This window comes from Atractosteus spatula, chromosome 13, assembly GCF_055471065.1.
Source record: "Atractosteus spatula isolate fAtrSpa1 chromosome 13, fAtrSpa1.hap1, whole genome shotgun sequence".
NCBI classification, from domain to species: Eukaryota; Metazoa; Chordata; class Actinopteri; order Semionotiformes; family Lepisosteidae; genus Atractosteus; species Atractosteus spatula.
In genome coordinates this window covers 36,487,129-36,500,447 of record NC_142718.1, presented here as the reverse complement: position 1 = coordinate 36,500,447, position 13,319 = coordinate 36,487,129, and the positions used below count along the sequence as shown (strand labels likewise).

Below are 13,319 nucleotides of genomic sequence, written 5' to 3'. Positions count from 1 at the left end.
GTTTTCCCCCACCTGGTTCGGACACCGTCTCCCAGGAGAAACCTCACTCCAGGATGCATCCACACTGCAGCTCAGACCCGCTCACCGCAGAGGGGGAGAGGGTACCAGCGGTATGGGAACAAGCCCCCTAGCTGAGCCCCTCGCACGTATCCAGCAGCCTCCTTCGGCCCCACCCCTTATATATATATACAACACTTTTCACCATTCGTGGTTTGGGGGTTAGCCTACGTGTCGCGGTAGCGTTATGAAAGATACGATTCATTTTACTTACATTTTCGAACTAACAATGCAATCGTTCTCGCCAATTACACTTTAAATAATAATAATAGTAATAGTAGTGGCAGCGATTGAAACACAACTTTATTAAGAACACAAGGCGACCCGTAGCAAAACACTCCCCCCCCCAACTCCGCTGTTTAAAGCGGAGCATAACCCTTCCCTTTGACACGCGTCCCCATGGCGACACAGTCGGCTGATTGAGGTGGGGTCTTTTCATTGGTCGCCCCTGGTCCGTCCCCGCGTCTGATTGGGCGCAGCGGGGCTGAGGTTTCCTGGGAGGAGGCGGGACCGGGGCTTCCAGGAAGAAGAGGCTCCGCCCCTGTTGAAATGCTAAGGCTTCTTGTCGGCGCACAGTTGAGAGAAGTCGACCCAGTTCCGGGAGTTCGGTTCGCCGGTGACAGCATTGCATTGCACCGTTTTACTACTCTGTCATAACTTCTACAAGGTAGGATTGTGGAGGGTTGCTATTACTTACGTCCTCGGCGTCCCCTTTTGATCTGTTTTCCCATAATTGCATACCCGGGCTGTTGGCGAGCTTCCTTATAGACCCCAACGTACAGTACATCCGACTGTCTATCCACACACATACTAGAAGTTCTAGAGATGCGTGTGCGAGATCGTGAAATGCGCGGCACTTATTGTTTCTGGTTTCGTCATAACATCGTTCTGCTAAAGAGCTCTTCGACTGCGTTAAGAAATGAGAAGGATGTGGTCGGTTTGGGCTTGTTTCATGAATGAACACTGAACCCTTGAACCGAAATGACAGTCAGTCGGGATGTGGCAGTCCGCCAGTTCTCCCGCTGCGCGGCGAGTTTCGGGCTCCGTCGGCAGCGCTGTGTTGCTTTCCTGGGGCCCTGGTGGAAGTCTGTCACCCCGCAGTAGACACAAGAAGTGTCAGCTCTGACACTGGGAAACAGTGGGGCTCCTCTGCGGGGGGGCGGCGGTTTCTTCACCCTTCCTGCGCAGAACTGCGAACCCGTCGCCCCGCGTCTCGTCTCTCACGACAGAACTTCGCCAACTGGCGACTAAAAACCGACGTTTCCTCCGGGATGTAGTCTCTCGATTTGGGGGCTTTCCGGTATTACTGCTCTAGTTATGGGGGGGCAAGCCCTTTCTTTACATTGGTCACTGCCTAATAGGATGACGTGCTTATGATGTATAATAATGCAATTTTGGGCTGCCTTGTCTTTCTCACACCTGAGGAAGGCTCCACGGCCGAAACGCTGGGTTTTCATTCTTCGCTTTTCAGCAGGGAATAAACCTAATAATGTCATGTCATGTCATGTAAGCTCCAAAGACACTGCTGGGGAGTCCAGTCGTCAGGTGTGCGTGTTAAAACGGCGGTGTTACGGGAAAATCCTGACTTGTCCTGCTGTATGCTCGGTGCCAGGTGGGGGGAGAGAAATGCTGAGTCACCCCCCTTGCGACACCTCGCGCTGTGCCGCTCCTCCGGGAGCCGCAGATCTCCGATTACCAGCGATCCGTTTCCAGCCGGCGTCTCCCCATGGGCGTCTGCTCGTTGATATTGGCCGCACAGGGAAGGGGGCGACTCTCTCCGTCTTTCTTTCAACTGCACACGCCCTGTAGCTTTCAGTAAAGTCGGGGTGTCTACCCTGAAGGAAGGGTAGGGGGTTTCCCCTCACAGCTCTCTGAAACCCTGGTCCCCCCTCCCAGGTTGAGCCATGTCCAAGAAGATCCAGGCGGGCTCGGTGGTGGAGATGCAGGGGGACGAGATGACCAGGGTGATCTGGGAGCTCATCAAAGAGAAGCTCATCTTCCCCTACGTAGGCATGGACCTGCACAGGTAATCTCGCTCCGCAGAGGCCGGGCTTTTCGGCCCCGTCGAGACCCGCGACCCTGGGCATGGCCTGGGTGCAAAGGGTGGGTCAGGAATCAGCAGTGCTCTGAGCCAGTGGCGGAGTGGACCGCGGTCTAGCGAGCGCACCAGGTTCGAATCTGGTTCGGAGGGTTGTGTTCGTCATGTGTGTGCGGAGCCCAGTGAAACGCGTGAAAATAATAATAATATATAATAATAATAATTCCTTACACTTATACAGTGCTTTTCTGGACACTGCACTCAAAGCTCTTTACAGGAAATGGGGATCCCCTCCACCCCCACCAGTGTGACACCCCACCTGGATGATGCGACGGCAGCTTTAGTGCACTAGTTCTCTCTCTACACACCAGCTCTCAGTGGGGAGGAGAGCAGAGTGATGAAGCCAGTTCAGAGATGAGGGATTATTAGGAGGCCATGACTGGTAAAGGCCAGGGGGGAAAGTTGGCCAGGATGCCGGGGGAACACCCTGCTGTGAAGTGCCCTGGGTTTTTTAATGACCACAAAGGCTCAGGATATCGTTTTTATGTCTTTTACAGTATAGTAAAATATGTCACTATACTGGGGTATTAGGACCCAAACAGACCGCAGGGTGAGCGCCCCCTGCTGGTCCCACTAACACCTCTTCCAGCAGCAGCCTCAGCTTTCCCAGGAGGTCTCCCATCCAGGTACTGATCAGGCTCAACCCTGCTTAGGGTTTAAATTCCCCCAGTGTTTTGTGTATATTGTATTATGGATTTGCCTTAGTAGTTTGCACTAGCTGTATCCTCTCTACAATGTCTGTGTTTGCACCGTGGACCAGGAGGAAAGATGTTTCATTCCACTGTACACTTGTATATAGCTGGAATGACAAATAAACGGGAACTTGAGCTTGGCTTCAGCGGGCTGCCAGTTGTAGGACCATAGGAAACCCCTGCTGAAACCACAGCGAGGTCTCCCCCCTGCAGTGACTCGCGTCTGCTCCGAGAGACCACCCGCGCAGCGCCGCGCCGCGCACGCACACGTCCCGGTGGCGCTGGGGCCTCCTGGTGGGGCACAGCGTGGGCTCCACCGCCCCACTGTTTGCGTCGGCCAGCTAACTCTGTAAACGCCCCGCATTCCCGAAGGAAGTCCACGTGCGAGGGATTCCATCGCTGAAATAAAACGTCGTTCCCCAGCGCTGGCATCCAGTCCGGCCTCGGAGACCTGGGAAGCGTCTCTCGTGGGTTTCCTGCTCGGCGCTGCGGCCGGGGCATCCCGGGCATCTCCCTGCTGCCGCTGGGACGGGGAGCAGTGTGACCCCTGCAGGGTCCGCTCCTGGAGCCGGGCTCAGAACCGGGCTGGAGTCGAGCTGACACCGGCACGTCGGGCTTTGTGATCTGACACTTCTCAATGAGTCCTGCTACTTTATAATGACTCGCAGAACTCCATACTTTCCTTAATAACTCTGCCATTCACTGTTAATGCTGTTAGACTCAACAGCTCTGATTACAATCCTGAGTGCCGGACATTGATATGGGTGTGCTGTCTAATCCTGTGTATCAGTACTGCGAGTTGAGATAATCAGAAGATTCCTGAGCTCGTTTCCCTTCCAGTTATTTTGCCGTTCCCGGGGAGATTTTGGATCTCTTGTCTGGGCCGAAGAACAAGTTTTTCACCCCCAGTTCGTAAGGATAAATCCATACCGAAAGATATGAAGATTTCTGTCTTTACGGTCCATGGCCAAAGACAGAGGCTCCTTGTTCTTTTTATCCGGCGTTCAGCCGGTAAACAGGCCTGCTTCCGTCAAATGGTCTGCCAGCAGCGTTGGGGTGTTTTCTGCAATGTGAGAGAGGTTGCACTCAGATCGCCCAGCTCGGTGGACTCGTCAGACTGGACCCGGTCTGTTTAACCTGCCCCCTCGTGCTGTGGAGCTGAGGGGTGATGTTACACAGCAGCCTGATAAAAACTCGAGCTGCAGGACTCATCCCTCAAGGAGGGGAGCCCTGTACACCCCTGTTCGCCTCCAAAATGCACCGGTGATCCCTGCCACGGTGGGACTTGTTATTAGCGTCAATAAGTAGCTGAGTTTACCCCGCTTTTTCTTGCAAATGGCGCAATGCATCTCTGTGAGATTGCGTCTGAATCGCGTGTTTGTTTTTGTGTTGCCCTGATTCTTCAAGCAGCGGGCGGCAGGGCATGGCGCTGGAAGAGCGTCGCCATTGTCACGAGAGCGGGGGGGGGGGGAGGGGGGAAGTGGGTGAAAGGTCGTGGGGAGGGTGTTGCATGGCCGAGGCTGAGAGCTCTGATCAGCGCACGTGTCTTACAGCACTGTTTCTCAGCCCTGCTCCTGCTCCTTGTTCTCAAGCTGAGCTGCTCATTACGTGAATTAAATTGGCTGATTGTTTTTCTTATCTGCAAGTCGGTCTTAGTTTTAGATATGCAGTCCTCTAGTTGCATAATTCCCCACAAAGGAGCCTATGGAGCCGTATTAGTAGTAGTAGTAATTATAATAAATGTTTTATTTTATATAGTGCCTTTAAAAAGTGGCTTCTCAGAGCGCTTTACAGTAAAAAAAAAGACACAAAGGAGTGGAGATAGCAGAATTACACAATTACAGTAAGGGGTTGGCATACAGTATGATAGCAAAGGGGCAGACACAGAACCAGTTAAATGGAGGAAGAAAGTTTTGAGTCTTGATATGAATGCACTCGGGGAAGGTGGCTCTCTGATATCCCTGGGAATAGAATTCCAGAGCTAGGGACAGCAGCAGAATTAGAGGCATGAAGGTTGTGAGCTGGAGAACAGTATGACAGTAAGACAGACTGAGGTGCCAAGCCATGCAGAGCCTTATAGGTGAGCATGAGGATTTTGAAGGCAACATGAAACCTGAATGGAAGCCAGTGCAAGGACTCCAGGATAGGAGTAATGTGATCACTTGCTGTGATTGTTTTCATTTGTTTTAAATGTGCCCAGCTATTGGACAGACAGGGTGTGACTAACACTCTGGTCATTAGCATTCTCAGTGCTACAGTGGCCCACCCAGTCTGGAAAGCAGATTTTAGCTCAATGTTTCAGGTTCAATAAGCCTAGTTAGTGCATCTCACTTGGCATAAAAAAGCAGAAGACGCAGGGGTCCCGCATGGCCAGGCCTGTGAACCTCTGCTTTTCCAGTCTGTGCCTTTTCCTTTGCTAAAGGTCTTTACTTTAGGAACCCTGCCAGAGGGCCTTCCCCTCATCTCGTGGTCTGTGCTCATTGTCCCAAGAAGTATTTGTCCTGCAGTTTTGTAAAACAAGCCCATCTTTGTTTTGGGTGTGATGCCATTTTTATGCCAAGCTTTTATCCAAATGTATCCAGCCTTTGTTTGAGGTTGTTGTGCGTGAAGCCTGTGTGTTTGTGCAGCAGGGACTGTGTAACGCACCCCTCACACACTGCGTAGTGTATAACGGATAAAGGGAAGTTGTAATATTATAATAATAATAATTCCTTACACTTATACAGTGCTTTTCTGGACACTCCACTCAAAGAGCTTTACAGTTAATGGGGTCTCCCCTCCACCACCACCAGTGTGCAGCCCCAACTGGATGATGCACCAGTACACTTCCCACACACCAGCTCTCAGTGGGGAGGAGAACAGAGTGATGAGGCCAGTTCAGAAATGGGCATTGTTAGGAGGCCATGTTTGCTAAAGGCCAGGGGGAAATTTGGCCAGGACGCCGGGGTTACACCCTTACTCTTTTTGCGAAACTCCCTGGGATATGTAATGACCACAGAGAGTCAGGACCTCGGTTTATGTCTCATCTAAAGGACGGCGTCTTTTACAGTGTAGTGCCCCCATCACTGTACTGGGGCATTAGGATCCACACAGACTGCAGGGTGAGCACCCCCTACTGGCCCCACTAATACCCCTTCCAGCAGCAAGCTCAGCTTTCCCAGGAGGTCTCCCATCCAGGTACTGGCCAGGCTCACCCCTGCTTAAACTCGCCTTAGAAAGGGCACACATGTCAATTGCTGGACTCGAGGATGGGGATTAATAATAATAATAATGGATGAAAGCCATTTACTTCATCGCTTCCTGGATCTGTGCAGATCTCGCGTTTCTGAAGCTGCTTTCTGAAATTCAGGAACGACTGTGGCTCGAGGGGGAGGACAGACCCTTCTCTGTGCAAGCGAATCCTGAAGCATGCTGTTCGGAATGTCTCCTGGAGTGTGCGTTGTGTTGTAAACCATCGTCCGTATGTGTCTCTCTCCGGTGCAGCTACGACCTGGGCATCGAGAACCGTGATGCCACGGAGGACCGTGTGACGGTGGAGGCCGCCGAGGCAGTCAGGCGTTACAACGTGGGCATCAAGTGTGCCACCATCACGCCGGACGAGAAGCGGGTGGAGGAGTTCAACCTGAAGAAGATGTGGAAGTCGCCCAACGGCACCATCCGTAACATCCTGGGCGGCACCGTGTTCCGGGAGGCCATCATCTGCAAAAATATCCCGCGGCTCGTCTCCGGATGGGTCAAGCCCATCATCATCGGGAGGCACGCACACGGAGACCAGGTACCCCACTGGTGTCTCTGCTCGCTGGCCTGTCTCTAGGGGGCACCTTCTCCGTCTCCTCTCTCTGCTCGCTGTCCTGTCTCTGGGGGGCACCTTCTCCGTCTCCTCTCTCTGCTCGCTGTACTGTCTCAGGGGGGCACCTTCTCCGTCTCCTCTCTCTGCTCGCTGTCCTGTCTCAGGGGGGCACCTTCTCCGTCTCCTCTCTCTGCTCGCTGTCCTGTCTCTGGGGGGCACCTTCTCCGTCTCCTCTCTCTGCTCGCTGTCCTGTCTCTGGGGGGCACCTTCTCCGTCTCCTCTCTCTGCTCGCTGTCCTGTCTCAGGGGGGCACCTTCTCCGTCTCCTCTCTCTGCTCGCTGTCCTGTCTCTGGGGGGCACCTTCTCCGTCTCCTCTCTCTGCTCGCTGTCCTGTCTCTGGGGGGCACCTTCTCCGTCTCCTCTCTCTGCTCGCTGTCCTGTCTCTGGGGGGCACCTTCGCTGTCTCCTCTCTCTGCTCGCTGTCCTGTCTCTGGGGGGCACCTTCTCCATCTCCTCTCTCTGCTCGCTGTCCTGTCTCTGGGGGGCACCTCCTCCGTCTCCTCTCTCTGCTTGCTGTCCTGTCTCTGGGGGGCACCTCCTCCGTCTCCTGTCTCTGCTCGCTGTCCTGTCTCTTCAGAGGCACCATCTCTGTTCCTCCCCCCCCCCCCCTCCTCCCTTTGGCCTGTGTGTGTCACTCGGTGTCCTGTCAGACAGGGGGCTGGGTGCAGCCACGTGGGGTGAGTCTGTTCAGCACAGCGAGGGCACGTTATTAGTTTTAATAACTGTCATTTTAATTTAATAAGTGACATTTTAATTTAACTAAACGTCAAATGACAACTGTACCAAAGCAAAGGTGAGGTACAATGCTGCTGTTAGTAAAAGTGCCCTTTAGACTGTGGCTCTGGCCTGGCAGACACTCAGTTTTCAAGGCCGACGTGGGCAATAATCTCAAAGGTCTAACTGGGATTGTGTGCTTGAGTCCCCGGCGCTCTTTTGCAATTGGGCTGTTGTGTAACCTGCTGCTTGAGGAGGTGGCCAGGAGGAGGTCTCTCCCACCACTCTCCGCCTTCCCGAGCCTGAAATCAGGAAGCGCGATCCGACCTCTTGCCGCTCAGGCATCGCACTGACAGCGGCGGGCTTGTGTGCCCTTCGGCCTGTAGGTGGTAAAAACACTTTCTTCCTGTCCTTCACGCTCGATTTGAAAGAGCGAGCGTGTCAATTAGAGAGGCTCATGGATGTTGTTGTAGATCCATGAGAGTGAGCTTCTTTGATTGTTCTTCTCAGGGACAGAAAAAAGTCCTGATGGTGCCAGGTGCCCCGTGAGGCCGGCTCTGAGGTGTACCTCAATCTGTGGCCTCGTTTTCTTCGTATCTGGGAAGCGTACGGTTGTACCATCTCTCCTGCTGTAAAAGCCCTCCCGTCCTCTGTTGCCCTGCAGTACAAAGCCACGGACTTCGTGGTCCCTGGGCCCGGCCGCGTGGAGATGAAGTACACGCCCCAGGACGGAGGAGAGCCCCTCATGTTTGTGGTCCACGACTTTCAGGGTACGGGCAGGAGCTGCCGTGACCGAGGGGAGAGTCCACTCCGAGACCGCGCCGCTCCCGCGCAGCGGAGCGCCGTCGCTCCGAGGCAGCTAGAACAGCCCCTGCTGTCCGTGAAGGCCTTCTTCCAGCTGTTGGTGCGGGTGCATCAGCACACAGAGTAGCAGAGGAGTTTACTGCCACATGTACATGTACATTGGAGCTCTTATTTGCACTGATCTCTCGGGGCACACAAACAGTACAGCAGACAATGCCACACAGTGTAGACAGTACATTACACGCATAATAAGTAATAAGAACAGAACAATAAATACATTGTGGGACAATACATATGTAATAATGAAGAAAAAAAAACCTGGCAGACCATGCAAAATTGCATAGTGCATGTGTGTATTCGGTCTGAGGCATTGCAGCTAGCTGTTGAGGATGCACACTGCAGTGGGATAGAAACGTAGTGTGGACACACAGTGTGTGATGTAAACCAACAAGCGTGTCCTCTGTCTCCGCTGGTGTGCCTGTGACAGGAAGCGGGGGCGTGGCCCTGGGCATGTACAACACGGACAAGTCCATCAGGGACTTCGCTCACAGCTCCTTCCAGATGGCGCTGAGCAAGGGCTGGCCGCTGTACCTCAGCACCAAGAACACCATCCTGAAGAAGTACGACGGCCGCTTCAAGGACATCTTCCAGGAGATCTACGAGAAGTACGGTCGGGCTTGTGGCTGGGTTCCCCTCCTGTCCTAGCTCCCCCAGACTTGGTGCTGCTCCAGTCGGCGGGTTTTTTAAGGCTTTTCGGCTTCGGGAATGTTGGCATATTTTTAAGCACGGTGTTGCAGGGTGCAGGGCTTTCTCTTAAAGCTTTTTTGTTTTTGTTGTTATTAAGAACCTTGTGCACTGTTTCACATCTCCCCCAGCCTCCTCTCCCTTGTTCAGTTGTTGGAAAGACATCCCCCCTTTTCCTCATTCACAGCTGTTACATCTCCCTCCTCTTCCTCATTCAGTCATTAGGAATTCCTGCCTCAGCTGCATTAAAGAGACCTCCCTTTTCTTCCTCATTCACAGTGGTTAGACCTCCCCCCTCTTCCTCGTTCACAGCTGTTAGGAAGTCGTGCTGGCGGAGCCCCGGCTGTGTCTTACTGAGCTCTGCGTTTGTTGCAGGGAGTACAAGGCCCAGTTCGAGGCCAAAGCCATCTGGTACGAGCACCGGCTGATCGACGACATGGTGGCCCAGGCCATGAAGTCAGAGGGCGGCTTCATCTGGGCCTGCAAGAACTACGATGGAGACGTGCAGTCTGACTCTGTGGCGCAGGGTGAGACTCTCCGGCCGGGCAGGGCAGGGCTCCTGTCCAGGATACGGGCAAGGCAGTTGCCGTAGTTTTCCCCACTGTGGGGATGCACCTGAGCACAGCTGTGCCCGCCGGAGAGAACGTCCGCACAAGGGTTGGGCTGAATGATGGGGGCGGGGGGGGGGGATCTAGGCTCTCCTGTAACTGGGAGCAGCAGTAACCTGGATCTGGCTGTCTGAGCCCTGCAGCCTGGGGAGGAGCTGTGCTCCACGTGTACTTCCACTTTTCCCCATGGACGGAGAAACACCCGAGCTTCCCGAGAAAGAGCCATACCCGTTCGTTGCCGATGACGTTTGTTGCCTTTCCTTGTCCTGGTGTGGGGTGGCTGCGCTGCTCACGAGGTGCTCTTCGGGCCGGTACTTGGACCCGGGGTGCTCAGTGTTGATGGTGTGCGTCCCTCCCCCCCCCCCCTGCAGGCTACGGCTCCCTGGGGATGATGACGAGCGTGCTGGTGTGCCCTGACGGGCGCACCGTGGAGGCCGAGGCAGCGCATGGCACCGTGACGCGGCACTACCGCATGCACCAGCAGGGCAAGGAGACGTCCACCAACCCCATTGGTGAGGGCCTGAGCCTCCTCTCTCTCTCTCTCTCTCTCTCTCTCTCTCTCTCTCTCTCTCTCTCTCTCTCCCCGCCTGCCCCGTCCTGCCGGCCTCCCACGCGGCTGCAGTAACTCCTCTCTGTCTTGCCCTCCTAGCCTCCATCTTCGCCTGGACGCGGGGGCTGGCGCACCGGGCGGAGCTGGACCGCAACGCCGAGCTGCGCGCGTTCTGCCAGGCGCTGGAGGCCGTGTGCATCGAGACCATCGAGGCCGGGTTCATGACCAAGGACCTGGCCGCCTGCATCAAGGGGCTGCCCAAGTGAGTCACCTGGACACGCCCTCTGTCTGCCCTCGCCCGCCCGCCCGGGCACCACTGCTGTACCACGCTGTCGGGCTCCTGCTGTCGGCGCTGTCCAGCTGCTGGTGCTGTCGGCGCTGTCCAGCTGCTGGTCCTGTCCAGCTCTGGCTGTTGGCGCTGTCCGGCTGTTGGCGCTGTCCAGCTGCTGGTCCTGTCCAGCTCTGGCTGTCGGCGCTGTCCGGCTGTCGGCGCTGTCCAGCTTCTGGTGCTGTCCAGCTCTGGCTGCTGGTCCTGTCCGGCTGCTGGTCCTGTCCAGCTGCTGGTCCTGTCCAGCTCTGGCTGTCGGCGCTGTCCGGCTGTCGGCGCTGTCCAGCTTCTGGTGCTGTCCAGCTCTGGCTGTCAGTGCTGTCCAGCTGCTGGTGCTGTCGGCACAGCCTGTCTTGTAGCATTGTCTGGCTGCGTCTGTCTGCGCTGTCCAGTCATTACTCATGTGACATTTGTGTTTTAACCTGAATCATGGCTTCCGTACCTATAACCCTGAGCTGATCAACACTGGTACTATAAAACAAGGAGGCTAGCCTGTTTTTTGACACCCTCTGCATGGTTTGATGTGGTATGTGGTGTGGTGATAAACTCTGAAGTGCTGTCCTCACTGACCGATCTTTGCATTTGCAGCGTGCAGCGTTCCGACTACCTGAACACCTTTGAGTTCCTGGACAAGCTGGCGGAGAACCTGAAGACAAAAATGGCGAGCCAGCCCAAACTGTGAGCCTGCTCGCAGGATGGACACCCCCCCCCACACACACACACACACACACACACACACACACACAGCACAGACCCCCCATCAGGGCCACGAGCCCATGTCCTCCGAGCGGCGACACAACCCGCGTGCAGAGGCGGCACGCACCCACAGAGAAACCGGACTCGCGCATGCTGAGCCCCGGTCCCAGGAGGGGGTGGGGTGAACGAGTGGCCACATAACGCAATGCCCACCACCCCAGCTTAACCTGTCTGTAATAGTTTTTTGTTTCCTCCAAGAAAAGAACACTATGACACTTTTAAAAGAGTACTCCTGCCTGCGTACTGGGTGCTATTTCCATCCCAACCCCACACAGAGACCACCCTGCTGTGTTTCACCAGCAGCGATCGCGACCGAGCGACACCTGTGTCTCTGTCGGCCACAGCCCCCTGCTCCCCCTGCGCGTCTCCACTTACTCAGCACCTGGGACACCTGGGTCTTTTTTTCCTCTGGGGGTTCGTACCGGCCACCCGGCGTGATAAGACTGCGTTCCCGTAGTAATGCGCGAGCGTGGTCAGGCCTGTCTTTTAATCGCTCGTCCTGCCTGTCCGAGACTCGGTGCATCGCCTCTTCCTGCTCCCTCCATCGCGCCTTTCGCCCGGGAGCGGGCGGTGAGGGGGTGAACCAGGGAGCGGTCCAGATTCGGGGGTGACCTCCAGCAGCGTGTCCGCTCCAGACTGGAGCTGCAGGAAACCGGCACGTGGGATCCAGGAGGAGGAAAAGACCAGGCCTTTCAGGAGTCCCTGTGGGTGGCTCTTTGTCATTTTGTCTTGATTTGGGGACCTGCAGTGATTTTAACTTTCCCAGACGGGCACTGGCCAGTTAGACCAATCACGGCAGCTGTGCTCTGAAGTACGGGAAGACGGCACCATGCCACCGCCTGTGCAGGCAGACAGACAGGTTTGGTTATGGTTGGTCGCTCTTCAGCAAAAGCAGTGCGTTTACTTTTTGTTTTGTTTTTTAAGCGGGACTTCTCGGGTAATTTTCCTGTTTCAAAGGAAGCCCGATTTTTACTTCTCTGGCTCTCCTTTGCGCCAGTTCCGCGGCTGTGACAGCTGGACAGCTCTTTCCGGTATTCCAGGTGAAGTCCGGATCTGTAGTGTCCATTGCTTCTTTTCAGTTGTCCGGGAAAGAAAAGCTGTAGCAGATCTCTGCGTAGTCCAGCTCTTTTAGCGATGCCTTTGAAGAAGCAGTCGGGTGTTAACATCTGGTTACAGGACGTTATCCAGGATGATTTGTTTTCGTTTTCCTAGGGCCAGTGAATGAAACTGTAGTGCTGTTCACCTCGTGGTATGAAGTGTTTCAATGCTGCTGTTTCGTGCGGGTGTTCTGAGAGTTGACCGTTCCCTCCTCTACCACCTGTATCCTGTAGAATGGGGCACGTTTAGCCCGGTAATCCTGATTCTGCAGTCAGTCTGTGTTGTCATCTTTTCCCCAGGTGCCCCAATGTTAATAAACGGGTCTCGGAGGCTTGTGTTCCAGTATCTTCATTTCTCCTGACAGCCTGTAGAGGGCAGCACGGTACCGTAAAGGCTTCAGCGTTAAGCCATTTCTATATCGTACACAGCACTTCATGGGAAGGGTTCAACTCCCAATTTTGGTTTTTGGTCATACAAAAAAAGGAGCCGCTGTATGTTATTTTTTTTCATTGGATTTAATCTGTACGTTTTTGTTTCTTACACGTTTAGCTCTCGACCAAGGCGAATCGTTCCTGCATGCGATCGAGTACTGCAGTCGACAAGAATATCGCTTCGTGTCTGAATGAGTTTTACAGTACCGTGAAATTCCGCTCTCCGCTCTGCAAACAACCCGAATCAAATTCAGTCAGCTTTATTGGCATGGCAGGCACGTTAAAGTGTTGCCAAAGTAATAAAAACAAAATGATCAACACATTTACAACAGCAAAGCTATCGATCGTGCGGTGTCGGTACAGTGTCTGGGCAGTCGTGTGGTGATCTCGTACATTGCCTCAAGGGGGCGCCCGCGTGCTGTGCTGCTCCGTTTCCGAACGCGGCGATCCGAATTTCTTCTGGGACGCGCGAGCGTCCTCCACACTCGTTCACACCGTTAGCTATAACAATAATAAAAACTGAAATCGAGTAGTTCACAGGACATGACGTCTTCCCCTTCACATGCAGTTGATGAACTCCGGCTACGTT

At 54.4% G+C, this 13,319-nt stretch overlaps 1 protein-coding gene across 1 annotated transcript; it reads left to right on the top strand.

Moving 5' to 3' along the window:
* The first annotated feature begins 552 nt into the window (after window positions 1-552).
* idh1 (isocitrate dehydrogenase (NADP(+)) 1) lies at window positions 553-12,633 on the top strand. Its single transcript, XM_088930283.1, has 9 exons — window positions 553-724; window positions 1,954-2,083; window positions 6,331-6,622; window positions 8,076-8,181; window positions 8,703-8,880; window positions 9,335-9,486; window positions 9,939-10,079; window positions 10,217-10,379; window positions 11,034-12,633. Exons 2-9 carry the CDS (start codon window positions 1,962-1,964, stop codon window positions 11,125-11,127), a joined length of 1,248 nt encoding a protein of 415 aa, XP_088786409.1. The 5' UTR covers window positions 553-724; window positions 1,954-1,961; the 3' UTR covers window positions 11,128-12,633.
* The last annotated feature ends 686 nt before the right edge of the window (window positions 12,634-13,319 follow it).

Bases quoted from the DNA above. Each gene is read 5' to 3' on its own strand.
- idh1 (XM_088930283.1), top strand. From the start codon at position 1,962: ATGTCCAAGAAGATCCAGGCGGGCTCGGTGGTGGAGATGCAGGGGGAC. The intron at 8,182-8,702 runs GTACGGGCAGGA...TGCCTGTGACAG, and splicing joins TGTGGTCCACGACTTTCAGG to GAAGCGGGGGCGTGGCCCTG. The intron at 10,380-11,033 runs GTGAGTCACCTG...TTGCATTTGCAG, and splicing joins TGCATCAAGGGGCTGCCCAA to CGTGCAGCGTTCCGACTACC.